The sequence below is a fragment of the Notamacropus eugenii genome, chromosome 4 (assembly GCF_028372415.1).
Source record: "Notamacropus eugenii isolate mMacEug1 chromosome 4, mMacEug1.pri_v2, whole genome shotgun sequence".
Taxonomy (NCBI): Eukaryota; Metazoa; Chordata; class Mammalia; order Diprotodontia; family Macropodidae; genus Notamacropus; species Notamacropus eugenii.
Window position 1 is genome coordinate 74,636,663 of NC_092875.1, and position 22,888 is coordinate 74,659,550.

The 22,888-nt window shown below is 41.4% G+C and overlaps 1 protein-coding gene across 4 annotated transcripts in view; it reads right to left on the bottom strand.

The window, feature by feature from the left end:
* Positions 1-22,888, bottom strand: part of MLLT1 (MLLT1 super elongation complex subunit) — an 89,534-nt gene that overhangs the window by 8,465 nt on the left and 58,181 nt on the right. Inside the window, exons 4-7 of one of the 4 annotated variants that reach the window (XM_072601988.1) lie at positions 20,073-20,216; positions 15,661-15,786; positions 10,256-10,802; positions 2,866-2,961 (exon numbers count right to left, since the gene is read on the bottom strand). In XM_072601988.1, coding sequence (XP_072458089.1) covers positions 2,866-2,961; positions 10,256-10,802; positions 15,661-15,786; positions 20,073-20,216 — 913 coding nt within the window. The remainder of the gene's footprint in view (positions 1-2,865; positions 2,962-10,255; positions 10,803-15,660; positions 15,787-20,072; positions 20,217-22,888) is intronic. The other 3 variants (XM_072601989.1, XM_072601990.1, XM_072601991.1) reach the window with 3 other exon arrangements.

The following is a 22,888-nucleotide window of genomic DNA, read 5'->3' on the forward strand; positions in this document are numbered from 1 at the left end:
TCAATAGCCCACCAAAAATCCCACTCCCAAACAGCTTTACCCTGACAGGCAGAGCCTCATCATATTAGAAAAGGAGATCAGAGGAAACGAAATGGACTCTCACATTCTTTTTTTACAGCTTGACAATTTGATAAAAAAAAAAAAAAAAGAATATATTTGGTTCCCACAAGCTCATTTTGGAACTCAGGCCTCCTCAACTCCAGTCCCACTCAATCATCCCTTTCCTACCTTTCTGACTACAAATCTAAGTTTCTGGATCCAGTCAGAGCCCAGGCCCATGATGACACACTACCTCCACAGTTTGGAAGCAAATTAAGAAAGCATTCCTCTTAGCTGAAGCATTCAGGTCAGAGACTCCAGTATGTGCCACGAGGTTGAGAGGAATGGCAAGCATTCTCTCCCTCAAACTAGGGGGAACAGATAGCAATACATCTTATAACTTGTCCCACAGTGCTCCCACTGCAAATGGCATATGACTCTCTTGGTTTGGGTCACTATTTACATCTTTACTGAGTGATCCCACCCATTCTCCGTCAAGCGTCACCTCTGCTGAGAGGCAAACAGCTCCCCATTCCTTACAAACTACACTTGGTTTATATTTGTATGCCCAAAGCAACAAAGGGACACAAAGCCCTCTCATTTCACATGATCCTGTTTCAGTCTGTCAAATAAGAGGGTTGGCACAGATGGTCTCTCCATCTCAAAAACTCTATGACTTGATGTCTCCCCAACCTCTGATCGATAGTAACATATAAAAGGCAAATCTATCAGGATTCTTCACCTAATAACTATTTTCAGCATTTTATAAGTGAAGGAAAGTGGAACCCTAAAAGCCAGGGAAGAGAAATCCTCAGTCAAACAGGTAAGGAAGAAGAGATTCTCTAATCATGCCTCACATACCCTGTGCCTGGAGGGTCAGTCAAGAGGCCAGCCAGATAAATGGATTAACTCCCTGGCTTTAAAACCTTCAGATGAATGGAACTCTAAATTACTGTGGACTTCTTCATAATGATGTAAAGGGGTCTGACAATCAAGAAGTGGCAGGAATGCAACACCCCACGTGGACCCCATGCCACAGGCTCCCTTCTGTACATGTGTTCATATTGAGGGAATATTTTAGGCAATCTGTCACTTTTTGAACAAACTCTCCAGGAAGTTTTGGCTTTGCCATGGGTTATAAGGCCTCTCTCTCGACGTAAGAGGTTTCCTAGAATATTATTATTGTTATTATTTTAATAATATTTTCCTTTCCCCCAATTACATGTAAAAACTAATTTTTAGCATTCTTTTTTTTTAAGTTTTAAGTTCCAAATTCTATCCTTCTTTCCCTCTTCCCCTCTCCTTCAGACAATAAGCAATCTGATATAGGTTATACATGTGCAATCATGTATAACACATTTCTATGTGTCATTTTGTGGAAGAAAATACAGCATTATTTTCAACTAGCACCCTGTAAAGAAAAACTCCATTTTCTTGTGATCTGAATTTAGTGAGCTTTGAGGGAAGGCAGAATCATCAGAAAATATACGACAACTTTACATGTCAGTATTATTATGTAAATATTTCAAGAGAAGTAAACATTTGCCCTCAAATCACCAAATCATTTAAATTAAAATCTAGATTATTTCATGCTTGAATTACTGGTGTTTGCTGACAATAGTTTTAGGCAAGCAAGTAGGCAAATGGCTAGACGGTAGCCTTGGGCTCAAAAATGACAAGCCCAGAGAAGACAATTTGGTCCTGGTGGTTCAATGGTAGGGACATACAGCAGAGCTGACCTTGGACAATAAAGGAGTCAGCTCACCACTCTAGTGAGCTAACAATGAAATGGTACTGACAAAGAAACAGGATTCAGGCTCACATCTGGCACCTGGTCCAATCACAACCAGAAGCATCAATTCAACGGGCCTCCAAGCATGAATGCTACTTCAGCCCAGCCTGGAGAAAGACACCTGTCCCCAAACCAGGTTGATTCCACCACCCTGACTTCATCTTACTGTTCTTGGTAAGGACATAAAATACAAATTCATCACATGTTTTTAAGTGATCTGCTATCCCTATGGTCATTTCCAGACTAGTGCTTTGGGAGCTCTCCACTTGCACAATTCTGTTTGCAAAGTTTAATGTGTATGAGTCATGCACAGTATAATAAATCTGTTGGTAATTTAGTCACTGGGGCTTGGCCTTCCTTCTTGAAACTTTGCCCACCACCTAGGCATATCCACTTAGATATATCTGTTACACTAAAAACACTCCCCCCAAACCTTATGGTTTTGGTGGTGAACTGCCTTAGTGGGGTATTTCTTGCCTTTGAACACTGAATCAATCTTTGTACTTGCCTAGGGACTGTTAGTTTATTCAAAGAGAACAGCTATTTTAAAACACACAGAATGACAGCTGACTCACTTGAACAATGGTAGGCTGCACCTACCATGTGTAATACTCTGGCAGTTAACTTTGTAAGGTTACTTTCTGAACAACCTTTGTTCGAGTATCAAAACACAGCTCTCTTCTGTCCTTTCCCATCTGGCCCTCTGCTGTGGCCAGGATGGGAGCAGAGGGTTTCCCCCATGCTCTAGGTACAAGTAAATATTCATAATCATATCTACTGATACCCTTTCCTTTTTTTTTTAAATTGAATTATTTTATTTGTTTTTAGTGTTCGACAATCACTTCTATACATTTTAGATTTTTTTCTACTCCTTCCCTCTTATAACCCCCTCCCCCTCCCTACTCCTTCCCTGAGATGGCGTACAATCTTATATAAGTTCTACGTGTACATTCCTATTAAATGCATGTTGCATAGAAGAATTAAAATGAATGGGGGAAACCATAAAACAATAATACTCCTTTCTTGTAACAGACCTTGACTGTGGTTCTGAGATGGCTCAAAATCCGAATCTGAACTGGAATCCGAACTGGAGCTGGAGTTGGAAGGGCTGGACTGGACAGACTTCACCCCCCATAAAAAGGAAAAAAAAAGGAAAAAGAATCTTAATCTTTCAATCCACAGCAAAACAAGGAGACAACTGGAGTATATCTAATAGCAATGGCACTTGGGCAAGATTGTATCATATTTTATGTAGCTGACCTAGTCTCCTTATGGTTGAGAAAATCTAGAGACCTATGCTCCCCAGAAAAAATAGCAACCCACACTCCATCCTTCTGAAAGCATGCAACCAAAGCACTCTGACATTATTGTCCTAAACTGAGAAATCTCATTCCTAAGGGCTCTGGAGTAGTGTGAATCCTGACACAAGAGACTCAGTCATAGGTAAACTGTTTGATTCTGGACAGGTCACTTCCCCATTCTGGGTCAGTTTACCAAATTAAAAAGCCATTTATGAAATTTCTGTGATATACATGCATAGCACCATGATGGATGGATACTGAGAGATAAGATTAAAAAAATACATTGATAATTACATGTAAAATAAAGGTAATAACTGCACTGACATAAGATATAAGGTAAATAACGGGCTTTGCGAATCTTAAAATGATAGGTAAATGTGAATTTTTGTTAAGACACAGGCCCTGCTATCAAGAAGCTTGTAGAATATGGCACCTACACAAAGGCAGAATGTGATCTAGGAAAGACAAGCGTTGTTGTAAGAGTGTAAGAGATTTGAGGAAACACCAAGAATGCTTATAGCTTTCTCCGCCTGGCTCAGAGCCAGAATTGATGATCTATAGGATTGTAGATTTAGAGCTAAAGGGATCTTACAACCAAGATAGCCTAATTCCCTTCATCTAGAGATGAAGACAGTTAAGTGCCTTGCCCAAAGTGACAGAGAGAAGAATACAACAGTTTGGATCTGAACCCAGCCCTGGGGCTCCAGATCTAATGCTTTTTTTCCCGGAGAGGGTGACAATTGAGCTGGGGTTTGAAGGATTTCAACAGAAAAAGGTAAGAGCAGGGAGACCATTCCCAGGCCCTGGAAACAACATATGCAAAGGTACATAGATTGATAAGAGTGAGATGAGATGTGGGGCCAAGGAACGACCAGTTTGGTTGGAATGTAGAATATGCAAAAAGGACCAGGGTGGCTTCCATAAGCTCAGTCACTGGGACTCATGCTTCACTTTCTTCTGCCAACTGTGACAAAGAATTTAGCAATGGATGCCAAGTCATACTGACTTGGACACACACTTGACAACCAACTGATGTCCATGTACCAAGCAACTAACATCTAGTGGGGCCTGAGACTCTGCCTAGAGCTAGGCCTGGAGCGCATCCCTGGGCTCATGACCTTCCTTGACCTATGGGGGGCACATACTGACATTCACATTAAAGGTACTATTTTCTATGTCAGTGAAAATAGTATTTTATCCCAGATAAGTACATGACTATAGTTTCTAAACGCTAACGACCACAAGATGTCAGCAAGCATCTTTCAGAGCTTTCCTTCCAAGAGTAAATTCTGAGCCCTCAAGCAAGAATTTAAGGAAAGATCCCATTCCCTTTACTAAACTGATAAGCAGGATGAGGAACTTCAGGAATGGGAGAATATTTCCACCCACATTTCAGTGTATTTCCACCCATAGCTAGGTTTCATGATGTTTAAGGACTTCAAACAGAGGTATATCATAAACTATCACAAGGTGGCGAAATAAAATCTGAATAGTGAATTAACTAATGCTAACTTAGCAGCTACCCTGAGATATTGAACACAAAGGCCCTGGAGAGGGGTCTGCTTAGCATCTACTCTTTGTGGTCACTCAAAGATTACTGACAGTGGCTGAACAGAAACATCTACTAGTTCTTTCATTACCTAAAAATGGCCAGATAATCAGAATTCATCAAGGGGTATCATGGCGATCAACTCCTTATTAGTTTTATCCCACCCAAAGATCCTTCTCCTTGGCAAAGAAAAATGCAAAATAAGTTCTATATTCTTTCCACCATCCCATTCACCCTCTGAAGCAGTCCTAATCCTTCTCTGATTCCCTTTTCCTAATGTAGTTAGGTGCCCTGATATCTGTTGATTTTAGCTTTCTCCTGGACAGTCTCTATTCATTCTGAGCTTCCATATTTCTGATACTGTTTTTAAAGAACTACAATACTTTTATATTCACCCATTGCTACCAGTCCTTGCACCCATTTTCTGCACATCTTTAAAATCTAAACTGGCTGACTGGGACACCTAGGTCCCATGATACCAAGTCTAGTGGCCTGACTAGGCCCACATTTACATTTCCAAGGCAGTAGCCTGAACCTCAGCAAACCAGAACATGTCTTGATACCTGGTGAGTCATGAGGTCTTCTGAAATTTGGCAGACTAACTGCCCATTCACCCTAAAAATCTAAGAATAGTGAGGCTGCTTAACAGGCTTCTCCCTTGAGGGTCAAGTATATTCACTGCTACTGAAGAGTACCTTTTCTCTACAGATCATAAAAGATGATGAAATCAGTGAAATCTCAGAGTTGCAAGAAAATTCATAGAGAAGCTAGTTCTAGGCCAGTCCTGACCTGAACAGGAATCTTTTCAGTAACATTTCAACTTAGAGGCCATACAGCCTCCACTTGAAGATCTCTAGTAACAAGCAGTTACTAGGTACTATTAGTACCTAGGTGGCACAATGGAGAGAGCAGTGGAGTCAGGAAGATCTAACTTCAAATATGGCCTCAGATACTTACTATGCGATCCTGGGCAAGTCCTTAAAGTGCTGTCTGCCTCAGTTTCCTCAACTGTAAAATAGGGATAATAGTAGCACCTGCCTCTCAGAGTTGTGAGTATGAAGGGAGATAATATTTGTAAAGCATCTGCAAACCTTTAGGTACCATATAGATGTCAGCCACTTATTAAACAAATTAACCCATTCTGCTCTTGAATGCCTCTTACTTTAATACTTTTTTTTTGAGGGGGAAGGAAGAGGGAGAAAGGAAGCTGAAATCTGCCTTAATGCAACTTTCCTAAGTCATTAGAGTAATCCAATTCATTAATTTGGTCCTCATTCAACAATCATTTCTTAAATGCCTGCAGTGCTCTTGGTCCTATGTTGAGTGCTATGAATAAGAAGACAAGACAGTGCTTGTCTTCAAAAAGTTCACATGAAGGAAACAACATGTACGGTATAAGGGAACACAAAATGTACAGAAACATCAGACCAAACTCAGTAACACTGAGAATTGTTCTCTTGTGGAAGAGGCTGCCTCAGGAGTGGCCCAGAGGGGTACAAGCAGAGGTTGGCTGGAGCCCTCCTGACCAGTGAAGCTGTTGAGGGTATTCCTACAAGGGGTGGCAGTGAGGACCTGATGTCCTCTCAGGTCGCTTCCAGTTCAAAAGCTCTAGGATGGCAGAAGCTGTTTTCCTGAAGGTTAGGAAAATCATCTCTAAGTGGCTCAGTTTGCAAGGGTTTGGCCAGCATCTCTCTCAGCTTTCATCTCTGTTTTCCCAACATGTACAAGAACCCCAAAGAGCCAGTGATAAAAGCAAAATTACCAGGGAGAGAAGGTTCTTAGAATGGTCAGATATCACTCAAATCATAGTAGAAAGGTCACACTTTTCCAAATACTAATGCATAGGTACAGTACCAGAATCACAAGAGCTGCCTGTCCGCTGTCAGACGTCATGGTGGCCTTCATAATTTCCAGTTGGAGCTCTTGCCTGATATGAATCAATGGCCTTTAAATGATCACCTACCATCTGAAGAAATCTCAGTCAGTATCTCTCTGACTCAGCTTGGTTTTCAATGGCCCACTACAATATAAACAGTGATGCAAAATCCCTTATATAAAGTAGTACTTCTATGTGATCATGGGCATGTTACCTCCTTTATTTGAGCCTTTGCAGATTTATCTGCTTGAGAGAAACAGTGATTCCTGCGTTGTTATCTAAGTACTGCATATTGGTTGCTGTGAGGAAAGCACTCTGTAAATCTAAAAATGTACAGAAAATTATCATTACTACTATAATTATTACTTGTTCAAAGTATGGGTAATCCTTTCACAGAGACCCTGCATCATAACTTCAAAGACCACAATTTTAAAGATGAGGACCCTGAAGCTCAGATGTGTTAGAGGAAATCTGCCCAGGATCACACAGCATGGGTAGCATCTGAACCCAGGTCTTCCTGACTCTGTCCAGTATACTACACTGCCATCCACAACTTAGTAAAGATTTTGATGAGGCTTCAATTAAATATCAAAGGGGTCCACCACACAAAAAAGATTAGGAACGAGGAAGTTCCCATTCCACTTCTTCCAAGTAATGATTCTTATCAACTTGGAAAAGGAAATCTCCAGGCAAGGGCCTTCTATCCCCAACAGAATCCTTGGTAAGAAAACAGCAACTGCAGTTTGGCTGGCAACTGAATAGAATTGAGCCAGTTCTAGCCTGTGACTGCCTTCCCCCCAAATCTAGATGGTAGAAAGGAATGAAAATGGGCTTAAGTTCAGACACACAGACACCAGGAGCCATTCAAGAATCAGTTTGACAACTCTATTGCCCCTGTGCTCAGAGGAAGATCCACTTCTGGCCTGGCAAAGCATGGGGTGGTCCCCATTGGGCTCTAAGTCAGACCACACATTCAGCCCCTTCTAATGCTATTTGCCAGTACAAACTCTGTAAGCCTAGGTACTGTAGGCAATACTCCCCAACATCCCACTATACATCTTCATTACGATGGCCAGAAGTACCAACTTGGTACCCAATTGGGGTACACTGTGTGTACAGGGCAGTTAAAGGTCAGTATACAATATAAAGTTGCATGGCTACTTTTGCTCCCCCTCACCAGACCTCATTAACACATCCTAATGAGCACCAATCCTTTCAAAACAGTTAACGTGGGATGACAGTTAACGTGGGATGCTATATGATTAGTACAATGAGAATGCCAACTACTCAACGTTTGGCAGGCCTCTCTTAGAAAGGGAATTTGGTACCTGTGAGTAATGCTTTTAAACAGCCTTTATGGTGGCAAAATCTGTGCCCTTGAAAGAAGAATTTGATTCTTGGAAATGTTTAAAAGTCACAACGAACCAAGGATGGTGAATAAAGCAGGTGGTGATGCATTCATTCATGTGAGGAGATTAGAAAGATGAAATGATTAGAATTAAGATTTTGGAGATCTGGAGTCTAGTTCTGCTCTACTGCTCCCTTATCAATGTGAACTTGGACAAGTCACTTCTCCTCTGAGCCTCAATTTCCTCATGTAAAAAATAAGAAAGTAATCACATCTTCCTCACCCATGAAAATCGATTGGGGAAATGTAAGTAAAAACCCTCTGGACCCTACAGAGTACTACAATGAAAGGTTTATCAGCATCATCAAGGTACATAATGCTGTTTGATCTCATAAACAAGTGAGGTATTAATACAACATATTAAAGGGATGATGGAGAGACTCTGGTTGGTATAAGGAGGATGCAATATATTATCAATGTAACTACTTGCATGCAAAAAAGTAGTTCAGGGAATGTATGAACACATTACATTCTGGTCAGACAAAATCTAACGTATAATTGGGAAAAGGAAGTAAGTCAATCTTGGAGCAAGAGTGAAGTTACAGTAGTAGTAATCTGCCCTAGTATCCAGTAAATGTCAAAAAAAAAAAAGATAGAGAAAAAGGAGGTTTCCATAATACTGGAAAGATCCTCTACAAAGGATTTATGGGAAAATCCAGAATTTACAGAGCGAAAGCTGCAAGGGCTGTCCAACATCTTCTAGACTAAACCTATCATTTTACAGAAAAGGAAATTGAGGCTGAGAAAGTGATTTGTCCAAGGTTATACAGTAAGTTTTTAAGTAGCTGAGCTGGGAATTTTATTCTCTGATTCCAAATTCAGTGAGTGAGCGCTTTCCCACACAGGAAGATAAACACATCTCACAGGATGAAGGAGTACATGGCTTATAGTGAATGCCATGGGAGAAAGTAAAGACAATGAAGACAGAATGGACTGAGTGAAACCCCAAGTAGAGCCTGGCTGTCCTTCCAGCAGAAATGTGGTAGATCTCAGGAGGTTCAGAGTGATGGCCCTCAGTGCACGCAGCGTTTGGCAATTACTTATCTCCTGCTCCCCAACCAGGCTGGAAGAGCCCCTGCCCTAAAGGGAAAGGATGTCTTTATCCTCTTTGAAAGCCCCAGTGCCTAGCCCAGCCTGAGTAATGGCACATGCCAGCCAGAGTGTCAGCTCTGAAGGCTATATGAGTTCTGGTGTTTGCTAAGCCATTAGTCACATGATCTTATAGTCCCATCTCATCTAAGATGTATCCAACTACGAGTGATGGAGACAAGTATTTTAGATCAACCATGAAGTTCACAAAACACCTGAGAATATCTTGCTTTCCTCCCATCATTAGGAAGGAAATAGCTCTTAGAGATCATTTAATCCAGGGGTTGGCAAATTATGTCCCATACTCTGTTTTCACACTGCTCCCCCCAAGGAATAGCTTTTAAATAAAGTTTTACTGTATTTAAAAATGTAAAGACCACTCTTAACACAGAGCCCTTGATCTAGCCCAATCCCTCTCATTTTAGAGAGGAGGAAACTACGTCCAGAGAAGGAAGATTCCTTGCCCATTGTCACACAGGACTAAGAGAACTAAGATTTACAAATACAATGCTTTTGGTATCAAACTAGAATCTTGGAAATGGAAAGCACAATGCATAGACTAACTGGAGGGTTCTACTTCATGGTAAGAGAACTAGAGAAGAGTTTCCAAGGAAAGGTAGCACTGCAGGAGAAAGAGCATTGAATCTGTAGTTAAAGGACAGGGTTGTGAGTCTTGGCTCTGCTTCCTACTTACATGAGCTTAGTCAAGTCAATTCTCTCTGGATCTCAGTTTCCTTATCTGTGAAATGAGAAGTCTGAACTTACTAGCTTCCTTCAAGTGTTAAATCTCAGGGCAAGCCAAGCTTGTGTAAAGCTGAGAAGCATAGCCAGCAGCTGGTAACTCAGGGGAATTTTCAGAATATGACACAAGCACTCATTGAGCACCTCTGCTTATTTCCTTTTCTCCAAAATCACACAGGACATGATTATTTAATCTAGGTTATGATGTAATTTCATCCTCCTATCTTCCATTTAATTAGCATTAAGAGCACCTGGACACCCAGGAAACAAACTGGAAGAAATTTGCCCCTCTGCCCAAACTGAAGAGTTTACTCTCCTTTATTCTATGCCTGTACCCAGTGAGAACACTATCTCCCTGGACCTGCTCTATGAATGAATGGGCCCTGGTTGTGAAAGCCCTTCTTTGCCAACAGAGTATTCAAGAGATGACTGGTTAAAGAAAGGAAAGAAGCCATCCTCACCTCGGACTTGAAGGAAGCTTCATCTTCAGAATTAGATTCTTCCAGATCCACAGGTTTTTTGATCTCCTTGGGCTCACTCTCTGATTTTACCTTCTCAGCTTTGGCATTCATCTTCTCCTTAGTCTGCTTTTTGTCTGGATATGAGGAAGACGAGGTCCGGGGAGAGGTTGCCAAGATGTTCTTTGCCCCTTTGGAGCTGCTTTTTTTTTGTTTTTTGGCGCTGGGCTTTGGTGAGTCCACGTTGGCAGGTCGCTTGCTGGAAGGCTTAGGCTCAGGCTGGGGCCCACCCTTTGGAGACATATTTTCCAATTTGGTCTCCTTTACTGCCAGTTTTGGTTCCTTGAAAGCTGCTTTTGGAGGTACCTTCTCCTCCTTAGGCAATTTATTCTCAGGGGGTTTTCGGGAGCTGTCCTTCGGTGGTTTAGTCTGTTCACGATCCAGGTCTTTGGAGGAGCCTTTGCTCTCAGAGTCTTTTCTTGGCTTCTCTCGGTGTTCCTTGGTCACTTTATGGGGCTTGGAGGCCTTACCACTTTCCTTATTTGCATCCTGAAATTTAAGCGAGAAACAAAATCAAGTGATGTCCCCTGGAAAGAAATTGCCTAAGGAGAAGAGCACCTTTTACTTTTACCACCCTTCCTCCTCCCTAACACTCCCAAGAAAATTATAGCTTGTCCAGTTTAGCTTTGGTTAGAGAACATTTCCCCCAAAATGTAAAAGTGAGTCAGCAAATTAAATTATAAAGAAGTCTTAGCAGATCTCAGAAGGCCTCTGGCTAAGACTTCCATATATGCTGCAATGACAATTCCTGAAAATTTCAAGGAGCGCAGATGTTAGGCCTACTTTATAAAGCCACATACATACCACCGTAACCTCTTGCTCAAAAACTTTTAGTGGTTTTTCAGTGTCGAGACAAAAAAGCTGACAACTCTTGGCTAGGTGTAGGTGGCCCTCTGTGATTTGACCCCAACCTACCTTTCCAGCCTTCTCCCTCACAGCTCCTCCTTATAGGCTGACTGCTCCTGTCAAGCCTGGTTTAGTCACAGGTTCCAGGCTATACCATGCACATTTGCACCTTAGCTCACCTCCCGCCCTCCCCTCTCATCCCCTCTTATTGGCAGATCCAAGTCCTACTTGGATTTCAAAATCACCTCCTCCTGAAATTTTCCCCACCAGCCCTCAGGGGATATTCTTCTTCTCCTCCATTATCCATTCAATCATCAAACCCTTAAGGAATACCTTAGTATAGACAAATGTTCTGTATTTGGTGCTGAGACTGAGGTCAGGGATATAAAGAAATCTTATTATTCTCAATCCTTGACCCATAGGTGTTTCAACTTGGTTCTCAGTTTGTTCTCTTTCTACTACTGTTATTTATTATTTACGTGCATGTGTCCTTGCTCCTCAGCTAGGTGGCCAGTCTCTAGAGGGCACAGACTACATCTTAGCCCTCTCTGAAGCCTTAGCTACCAGTACAGTGTCTGCATGCAGCACGTATTTAATGTATATTTAAGTTGAACTGAACTGATGATAATCACAACAATTCCTTATTAGCTCTGAAAGTTACAGCCAATCAAATTACATCAATGATCAATTCTTTGTTATTCTCCTGAAAGCTCTGTTCATATTAGATGACAAATAAATAGACAGACAGCCAAGGCCAGAATCTCCTCCAGTTAACTTGGGCAGGCAGGCTGGAAGTATTGGGAAAACCATTATTACTATTATGCTGGGCCCAAGCTAAAGAAAGGAGATACTTCAATGAAGGGTGTCATCCACCAGTTCCTGGGGTTTGGGGAGAATGTTCTGATAAAGAGAAGAAAAAGAAAAGCAGGAAGGTTGATCTGAACAATAAAGCAGTATGATCTCTACACTCATTCAGGGGCCTAGTCAATCTGATCATCCTTGTAATCTGCCTAAGGCTGATAGAAGGACAGACAGAAGGAGCAGTCTATTTTTCTCTTGAGACTTTCACTTAAACACCCCAAAATTCTCACATCAGATCTAAACAATTTATAGTCATTCAAGTCCAGTACTTGGGCTTTCAAGTGAAACTAATGGGAAAGGAAGTATTGTGTAAAGAGTACTGGACTGAAGCAGGAAACCTGAGTTCAAAATCTGGCTATAAGATCATGAGCAGTTAGGCAGATAGTTTAATGATTTCTGTGCTTCTTCTGTAAAATAGGACTATTACAAACAAAATACACATTATTATTGCCAATAATAATGATCCATTTTTAAAACTCGTTTCTCCTCCCCCCGCTTTTCTTTAATCCATAGGCTTTAAGCTCATAAGGGTACTTTCATATGACTGAGGTTCTCCCAAGGCATTTCTGCCTAAGTCAAGGCACCAAAGGAAAGGACTACTAACACTTTCTGACTGGATTTACTGGTCCCAATCCCATGAAAACAGCCCTGATTCAGGAGGGAAGAGAAAGACCAGCATGCAACAGGATAAACAGTACCTCCATCCTTGGCTATACTTCATTTCCCCGTAATATATAACTTCCATTTCCCCGTAATCTTCTGTTGCGCTAGTCTCCCAAAACAACCCTGTATGCGTTAACAACTCTTACGTCACTCAACACAATCCACTGGAATCCGATCAACGAGAGTCTTCACTTGAGAATTCTGAAGACTCATCCATTAACAGCTTGGGCTGCGGTCACCAGGTGGAATTCTTGGCCACAAAGAGGTCAACGAAGAGAGGTCCTGTTGTTGGTTTACCAGGAAGATTACCAGGCCAATGGCCAGGAACCATTTATAACCCGACTATTGTCTACTTTATAGCTTCCATAATGAAAAGAAACAATGGACTACAGAAACAAAGAGCTCTCTACCATTGTTTTAATAAACACTATCAATTTAGCTTCTTTCATCATGAGAGAAGCATAGTTTTTTTGAGCAGAAAGGAGCCTTAGAGGTCATCCAGTACAATCCTTTACTTTTATGAAGGAAAAAACCCAAGGCCCAGTGAGTCATGAAGGTCCAGGATTTGCTGGTGGTGACAAAGGGTAAGTCTTTACTAACTAGATTAGCCTAGGATAATTATGACAGAATCCCATAGTCTACACAGGGTTCAAGTTCACCTCTTAGTTTATCCAACTGAATAGACTATGCCAAATTCCTACTTGCTGTGTAGTCTTCTCAAGGTTTGCCTGGGATGGATCTTGAGGGAGACAGAAGCCACCTAGTTGACCAGGGATTATAATCACTGGGTTTCTCCTTCCCCTGCCTACTTATAGCTAAAAGAGATACAGGGAGCTCAGGTACTAAATTCCTGTAGTTATCCAAGGGAATGGAAATAGGAAAGGAAAGATAAGAAGAGCTACAGAAAGGCATCCTTTAAGCATTCTCCTCACCCAATATCTGCTGCAATGGCCCCTCAACCTTGCTTGGCTCCATTTGTAGGAAAAGAACAAGCACTCCAAGAAACCAGAAGAAATTAAGGTTTTTCTCTTACAGAAAGCCTATGGGCTCACAAAGAGACAGTCTGAAAAGAGAGCTCGAAGGACTATGGTTCCTGACAAGATAGAGAGATGGAACTTCTTGGGTCAATCTACTTCTGAGATGGTTATAATTAGGGCTTGACTTAAAATGCCATTACTGAGGAAAGTCAGGTCAAGAGGTAAAGTTTACATATGGAAGGAGTGAATGTGATCTTGCTTCATTTCTGAATTTTCCTTCTGCTGATTGAGAAACCTAAATGGATTTGCACCAAGCAGGCAACTGATAATTCACTTGGTTCAGGGAGGCTACAGTTCGAAGCTCATGTACCTAAAGACCTTTTCCCTTAAGGGTAAGGGACCCTGGAAGGAGGCACATCATGGTGACATGATACAATGTCATTCTCCTGGACAATGCAGCTTAGGTTAAATGACAACCACAGATCTAACTGTCTAGATGAGCTGTTTCTTCCTGGGCTCAGGACCAGACCTTTCTCAACACAGAAGTCCTGGGTGACCTCAGAATGATCAATTAGCAATTGCATATGTTACAGGAATGTAGGGGCAGACTTTGGTTAGAAAATATAAATGACACAGAAAATCCTCAAATGACAAGATCTTTGGTGAGAGAAGTATTCCCTTTCTTCCATAGTTAGGCCATTGAGGCAAAGATGAATCACTAGACTCCACAGTAGAGAAAATTCCAGACATATACATCCATCCTGCCCACTAATGTTCTATCAAAACACCCCTCAAGTGTTTAATCCAGAGATATATCCTGTTTTCTCGCATATAGTCTCCAGACTGGAAGTGACTTAAGTTACTATCTGCTCTAATCTTTATCTGAAGGAGAAATTTTCCCCTACAATGAAATGTTTACTTCAGAGTCACATGAATGGCATCTCAGGGGGAAAAAAAACACCCAAAAAGGACAACTAAGAAGTTCCCACTGACTCAGACCAGTGTAGCTCTTTTGTATAAATGGTCTCTTCTGTAGCATAAGGGACCATAACTTCTTTTATGTTGGCTCTTTCATTTTTCTAATTACTCAAAAGGTCAAAGACATAAGACAGCTAGAAAGAAGTTAAATAAAACTAGTTTGTTAGCCATTATGACAAGGAGAGAAATAGCTGCTTCAAAGACTGAATGTACCTCAGTCACTAGGGAGGGTTTAAATGAAGGGAAAATGGGGGCACCAGACTGTGGATGACAAATGAACATTAAGATGTTTGTATTTATATAGCAATAGCTAGTGGCATTTCTAAGAGTTCATTCCATAAGCTTGCCTTATATGCTTATTCATACAGGGATGATCTGGGAAGATAAAAGGGAATCCAAGTGGACCTGGAATAAGACATGAGACTCTATTAACTACACGTTGTATAGCCCTAAGGGTAAGGAATTAAGTGGGACATGTCTTATTCTACTGTTTATCCACTCAATCTCAACAGTTTTTCTGTGACAAGTTTTCAGTCATTACTGAAAAAGCAATGCTGCAGAAGTATCCCTAATACCACATAATAACTCATGGGCTTGGCATTAAAGTACTGATCTAACAACTGTGTGTATGTAGCTCAGATCTGAGAAGGCTTGCAGAGATACTCTAGAAGGAAAAAGAACCTCTGTACACTGAGGATGATGAAAGATGCCAGCCTAAGGTCCATCATGCAGGAATGAGCAGCACCTCTGATTTTAAGCTGAGCACAGTAAAAGGAGCATTTACTACTCTGTCCAGTTATTCTTCCAAATACAGGAATGCCTGTTACTCTGGGTAGAGGAACTACTCAAAGATAAGTACAGCCCAAGCCAGGGAGAGAGCAAAGAGGGAAGATGCCAAGGGTAGAAGGGCATTCCAGAAACTCAGAATCAGACTACACCTGAGGGAATTGCACTTAATATAGGAACCCTCCAGCAGCTGGGCCACAACGCTCCCAAATGACTGTGTCTCCAGCCTCACTAACCTTGGAGCCATGGGATGGTTTGGTCTTCTTGGGATCTGAGAAGGCAGAGAGTGGTATTGTGGGCAACATGGGGTAGTCAGGACTGGGCCTGGATACCGTTTCTGCTCCTTCTGGCATTACCATCACCTAGTAATAAAGAAGAGACAGATATTATCAATGAGCAAGGAGAAGAGTGGAAACCCAAATGGGAGGAGATAGGTGCTGTATCAGCTACAGCTAAAAGCACCTGGAAGTCTCCTTCATAGGCAAGGGAAAGGGTAGTTTATGGGCTACTTTCTCCTAATAAGTCAGACATTTCTGTTAATGTCATTAACTTGATTCTTGGCACTCAAAATGAAGGGTGATGAGGTATACCGCTACATGCCAGTCCTACCAGGAAAGACAGAAGGACTGTGTGACCAGGGAATAGGCAACATGAACTGAGACACACTGAAGTACAATGTGCAGCACATTTTGAAACAGATGTTCCAGAAAGAGTGCTACAGGGATTTTGAAGAAAAAAGGATTTGGAAGAATTAATCTGACTTTTTTTTTTTTTTGCAACTGAAAACACAATTTGGGAAGATAGAAGAAAGATAAAAACTAGTAATAAGCAGTCTTATAATGCCTTCTGCTAAACATGAACAGATGAATAATAATCTATGAAGTCCCACATATCCCTGACCTAACTAAGGTGGCAAGCAACCTGATTTTTCAGGTAGATGGTGATGATTGAGAAACAAAGAAATTGTTACGTGACTTGTCCAAGAACATACAGCAAAAGCTTGAGAAAGAATCGGGAGAGGAATCAAGATCCTTAGATTGAAGAAGGACACTTCAGCTCTTCTCTTTGCAAATGCAATTCCTCAATACAATCTTGAGACAGAAGAGCTCTTCAATGCTCTCTTTGTTGGAAAAGTACAAGAAATTAAAAGATCCAGGGCAACCTCACCAGTGTGAGCTCTCAGGGGATCCACCCCATAAACCTCTCCTCAACTGAAAGAAAGTTTGCCAAGTCAGCTATTATGGGCACAGAGCGCCGAATAGGGAAGGGGCAAGCCACCTGAGTGCTGAAAGATAACATTTGTTGTTCACTCCAGAATCTGGGTCACAGCAAGATGCACAATCAAAAGACTGGAATAAGTCTTTTCAGAACTTGATTCAGCCAAAGAAGCATTAATGACACAGTTTATCACCTTTAATTCCATGGTGAACAAAATAGTAAATTTAACCTAAGAAGCTAAACTGAGGAAGAAAGTTCCTTCACAGCACTTATGAGGAGGGCAGCTGCCAAGAGGAATGTTTGGAAAGAAGGCTTGTGTGGCCTCTCACACCAACCACTCTGAAACTGTAAAGCATGAGGCCAAAGTGGGTCATCAGGATATGTCTTACTGTGAAATTCATGACAGTATGATAGTATCATAATAGTATCACTAAAAAAGGTGGCTGAAAGAAATTGATCCATGTGCTATTCCTATCAGAATGACTACAGTTAGCTGAAAATAAAGCGTGGAGTTAGTTAACTCCCCCCACATATAGGTTCCCAGAAAAGAGAAGTGGTAAACAGACACAGGGAGAAGAGGCTAGAGGAGCAACTGAACCCCCGGTTAAGCAGTTGTTGTTTTTGCTTCATCCATAGATTTCTTTGAGGTTCCTGAACTCCTCTGAGTGGTTCATCACAGGTCTTTTCCTTCCACTTAAGAGTTGAACTCAGTTCTCCCTTCAAACTGATTGCTTTACCCCCTAAATTCTGATATCTTACTAAGGCAAACTTTTTTCCCACTTTTCTTAACGAAGGTAAAATCCTTTAAAAAAAAAATCAATTGAGTTAATGAAATAAACTCCATGGCTTGCAAAGACATCACACTAATTATGTATTTCAGACTCCATTAATTTAGTGGAGGCATACGGCTGGTGATATGGTCAGTATTCGGTCTAATTCTACTTCCAGTTGAGCCTCATACCAGCAAGGCTAATGACCAGGTCTGGGGAACAAATGCAAACTAGTTAATTATTGGCTTAATATTTGGCTTCATTCCTTTCGGCAGAGACTTAAGGGGAAGCAATTAGCCTGCTCAATTCTGACAGGTTCCTGAAAAGTGAATGGTTATGCACAATAAATTGCTAAAGGCAAAGCTATCTGGATAATAAAGTAAAAATGAAGTCTCCCTCATAGGCTTCAACAGGATAAGTGCCTACTAGGAGCAAGGTACTGTGCTAGGACTGAAAACTCATTCCTCCTGGTCCGTAAGTCTTGAGAGAAGATACAGCTAGACCCTCTTTGTAGGATATGCTGGCTTTGGTGGTACTAGACTTCAAAGAAGGTAGCACAGCCAATGCCATCACTCCTGGGTAACCAGTGGCTACTCAGCTTGCCTGATTGGCTTTAGATGAAAAGAGCTGCATGGAAACCACTGGTTTCAACCTCATTCCTCTCTCCCACCTCCCCACAGCCTGCAGCGTTTAAGGGCCCTGTTAGAGGTAATTCAAACCAGCTTCTAACAAGGCCTTCCTCTCTTTCTCAGCAACACCCAGGACAAAGACCACTAATACTAATCCTCTGTATTTCACAGCCCAGACCTTACTGATGGAATGATACCTTTTAAGAATTGGCCTGTAGATCAGCTAAGCTATGGCTTGTTTTTTTCCCCTCCTATCTTTCTTCCTTCTTTCTCTATTTTTCTGATGCTATTACTACTTCCTACCTCTTTCTCTCCTATGAAAAGAAGTAGCACCTCAGGGCCCTGAAGCACTTTGGAGAAAAGGTTGCAAATATCCACTGTGAAAATACATTCAGACTTATTCGGTCCTGGACTTTGGCTTTCCTTGCAGAGATCCTCAGAGACAGCAGAAGAAGACGTGTTAACCAAAGAACTTGGTCCCTTTCCCTTTCCTCCTCTGTTTTTAAAGTAAAAAAACTGACAGTGTTAGACAACTATGGAAGGAGGACTGTTGCTCTCCATTAGTAATGAACATGAGGAACTGTCATTCTCAAGCCCCAGTGTCTTCTTTGGCACCCCCAAATGGGCAATTCTCCTGACCAGAGAAGCTAGTTTTAGTTTCTCTTGCTGGTGGGAACTCTGGAAGGGCATGAGATTGGAGTGGGTGGGTTCGAGTCTTTTTTATACTTGTTTTATATCTTTTTACAAAACAAAAATGACAGTTCTCTTAATCCCCATTTTTCTCTGTCACTCTTGTCTCTGCTCCCCTTGCCCCTCCATCATTTTATCCCTCCCTCTCTAGTCTTCCATCCATCCCCTCTCCCAATCTCTCCTGTACCAAAGGCTTTTAGTATGTGTTGGGTTTGAAACATTTTGCATAATACCCTATAATTAAATCCCTAGGAAAATGAAGACAAAAAAGAGCACAGTGTAAATAGTCTTCTCAAAGTCCAGAGGCTTCATTTCATTCCAGTTCCTAGACATTCTCTTTGGGCACTGCTTTTCCACTTCGCCCTTCAACGTTCAAACCCCCAAATACCTTCTGGGATCTTCAGCTAGAGCCAAACAAGGCCTCTAAGACTTTTGTCCTTTCATGACTTCTAAGTCAAACTTGCAGCCTGAAGGTCTAAAACCCCTGGAAACACAGCATACCTCTCTTTCAACATTTCCCTTCCCCACAGCAGCATCACCAACTCTTCCATGCAGGGCAGAGGCGTGCAAACTAAGAAGGACAAGCCAAAGCAATCAGGACACTTCTCACAGCTCACCAATATAAAACACAGCTGTCACTAGAAGCTTTCGACACAGTCTAAGGACATGGATAACTCAGCAAAACACACAGAGAAGCCACTTGGAACATCCTAAAACTGAACACAGATCCAGGAACCTGCCTCACCAGGAACCTCTAAACCAAGGGCTTAGGAAAATGACTGAGAGGCCTCTCACCTTCTCTCTCTTCATCCATCCCATTCATTGGCAGTAATTTAACAGCAGGCAGCCAGAAAGGTGAGGGGGAGACAAAGAGCATCAATAATCCACCAATTAGATAATCAGCTCCTAAAAAAATCCAGAGTTGACTATACTAACAATTGGGCCTGACACCTAGGGACTGTCCTAGAAAAGTCCTGTGTTGTCATCAGGATCTCCCATTAACTCACTATATTACCCTGACAAAAAACCTGCCCTTTTCTCAGTCTTACCTTTAGCTATAAAATGGGAAGGGGAAAGGAGTTCAATGATGTGATTTTTAAGGCTTTTTTAGCTCTAACAATCTAATGCTAAAATTCAGAGAGGAGCCAGCTAGCTAAGAGGAATGTAGATGGCACCATCTGTCAGCCAGGAAAGGCAGGGTTTTAATCTCAACAGAAAACCACCTTTATTATGTAGCATGCACACATTTCAGCCTTAGGAGAGTTTCTATTTCACAGAGTACCAGGTGTCTCCTCCCTGGCAAAATGAAGACGTTTCAAAGCCAGCCCCTCGGGCACTCACCCCTCCTGCCCTCAGAAGTTTGGATCTGAATTCCTTGGTGGGGTTGTTGAAAGTCAGTTTCTCACAACGAAGATGATTCACAGGCGGATTTCCCTCCAGATTCAGGAACAGGTCATATGTGAAGCAAACCTTCTTCGGCTCCTCCTTAAACCAAGAAAACACAGGAAACCAGTTTTAGAGGATCAGACATGAGACTGCAGAGATATTATGATACAGGCTGCGCATCCAAAAGAATTTGCAAGCAAGGCTTAATAAACAGTTTTCCAAACATATTCATGGATAGCCATCACAGCTTACCAATTTTCTCTACATTCTCAATTTACTATTATCCCTCTCTTTTCTATCCCCTTTCCTTCTCAGAAAACCAAACTACAATAACCACTGCCTGTGCCCAGTTGTACTTCTTGAGCAAGTAGCTACCTGGAGCCATACTTGGACTGCCCCCAACTCAAGTTGCTATGGAAAGTTCATAGCACAGCTTGAGTGGGATATAATGGAAAGAATGCTAGACCCCAAGTCAGGAGACCTAGGTCCTAATCCTTGTTCTGACACTTAAAAACTTCAAGTCCATGGACAAATCCCTTCACTTTCCTTGAATTCAGTTTCCCCTTCTGTAAAATGAAGGTAGTATTACTTTACTACCTACCTCAATGGTTGTTGTAAGAATCAAATGCAACAAATGTAAAACACTGTAGATAGTGCTGTAAATCAGTTACCAGTCTTAAGTTCTCAAAACTGGGGAGAGGATGAGGGGGACAGGGAGAGCGGCACCAGATATCACAAGGGTTGGGAGAAGAGCCAAAGACAAAAGGGCAGCCAGCATAGCTGGCCCTCAGGGGAGTTCAGAGTATTGCTCTACTCATACGTTGTCCCTGAGCCTCTTGTTCATACTCACTGGAAGGGCTGAATGCAGGAGACATGAGTAAAACGGTTGGTTGGGCCAGAGAGTCCAAGAAGATTCCCTCTGGCAATCTAGGCAACTAAAACCTGCTTGAGTGGCAGAGAACAGCATACTATAGTGGGAAAGAACACTATATTTGGAAAGATCCAAGTTAGGAGACCTAAGCATAAATCCCAACCCTCACTCTTACTAACTGATGACCCTGGGAAAAATCACTCTCCTGAGTGGTTCCTTATCTCATCTGTAAAATGTAAGAGCAGGATGACTTTTGAGATCTCTTTCAGCAATAAAGTTCTATTAATTAACTCTTTCACAGGCAAGAAGTAAAATATCAAACATAAGAGACAGAAATTAATAATTAGAACAATAACTAACATTTATATGGTGCTTGTCATGTTCCAAGCATTGTACTAAGCACTTTTGCATATATTATCTTATTTGATCTGCACAACTGTGGGAATTAGGTGCTATTATTATCCCCCTTTTACAGATGAGGCAACTGAAGCAAACAGAGATGAAATGACTTGTTCAGCATCACATAACTAGTAAATGTATTAGACCAAATTTGAACTCAGGTCTTCCAGATTCCATATCTGATGCTCTATCTACTGTACTATTTAACCCTGAAAAATTAAACCTAGTGATTCAGTTTATCCCAAATCTTCTGAGTTTTGGGTAATGAAATACACTGAACCTATTCATGTCATGCTATGTAAACTCAATCTTGGAATGTGGATTCAGATCCATAGTTCATCTACTTATTAAAAGTATTGGGAAGTCCAAATACGTGGTGCCAGTAATATCAGTTTCAGAAACTCTCAACCCAGAGACAGTAAGGGGACTGAAAAATTATTCAGAAAGATATTACAGGGGACCCTTTGCTGGCACTCAGTACAGCTGGCACTGATTGGCAACCTGATTGCCCATAAATAATTCTGGATTGTAGTCTTACAGTGAAGGAGAGCACTGGTGGTTGGTCAGAAGCTGAGCAGGGGCCCTGGTCACAGTTCCAAGGCAAAGAAAGCAGTGCACTGGTGGCTGCAGGAGACCAGAGGCCCTTCCGGGGTAGAGACCAGAGTATAGATCAGGAGAGCAGTGACCACACCTCTCACAAGAGCATACCACCTTGGAAGTGCTCAAAATTTGTAGACTCCCAGAATTAGCTCTGAAAATAGCAGCAAAATAAAGCCTGAAGTTTGAGACAGCGCCTCCCTACCCTCAGGTGAGCAGAGCCCAAGTTTAACATAAAATTCAACTCAAGAAATAGACTGGAAAAATGAGCAAACAACAAAACAATTTAATCATAAAAAGCTACTACAGTGGTAGGGAAGACCAAGACAAACTCAGAAAAAGACAATAACAGGAAAATAGCTACTAACAAAATCTTAAGGAAAAACGCCAGCTTGAAGCAAGTCGAACAAGAATTCTTGGAAGAGTTAAAGAAACAGATAAGAAAGGAAAGGGAAAAATTGGGAAAAGAAATGATAGTGATGCAAGAAAATTATGAAAAGAGATTAGTAACTTGATTAAAAAGGTCCAAAAAAAGAGTGAAGAAAATAACACTTTAACACTTTAAAAGACAAAATTGGCCTAATGGTAAAAGAGGCACAAAAATTCATTGGCAAGAACTTCTTAAAAAGCAGAATTGGTCAAATGGGGAAAAGAGGTACAAGAATTCACTGAAGAAAAGAACTCCTTTAAAATTAGAATTGGTTGAGTGGAAGCTAATGACTCCACATGACATCAAGAGACAATAAAACAAAGTTACAAGAATGAAATGAGAAGAAAATGTGAACAATCTCATTGGAAAAATTGACCCCGAAAATAGCTCAAGGAGAGAGATTTTAAGAATTATTGAACTATCTGAAAACCATGATTAAAAATGGCCTAGACATTTCAAGAAATTTGTATCAAG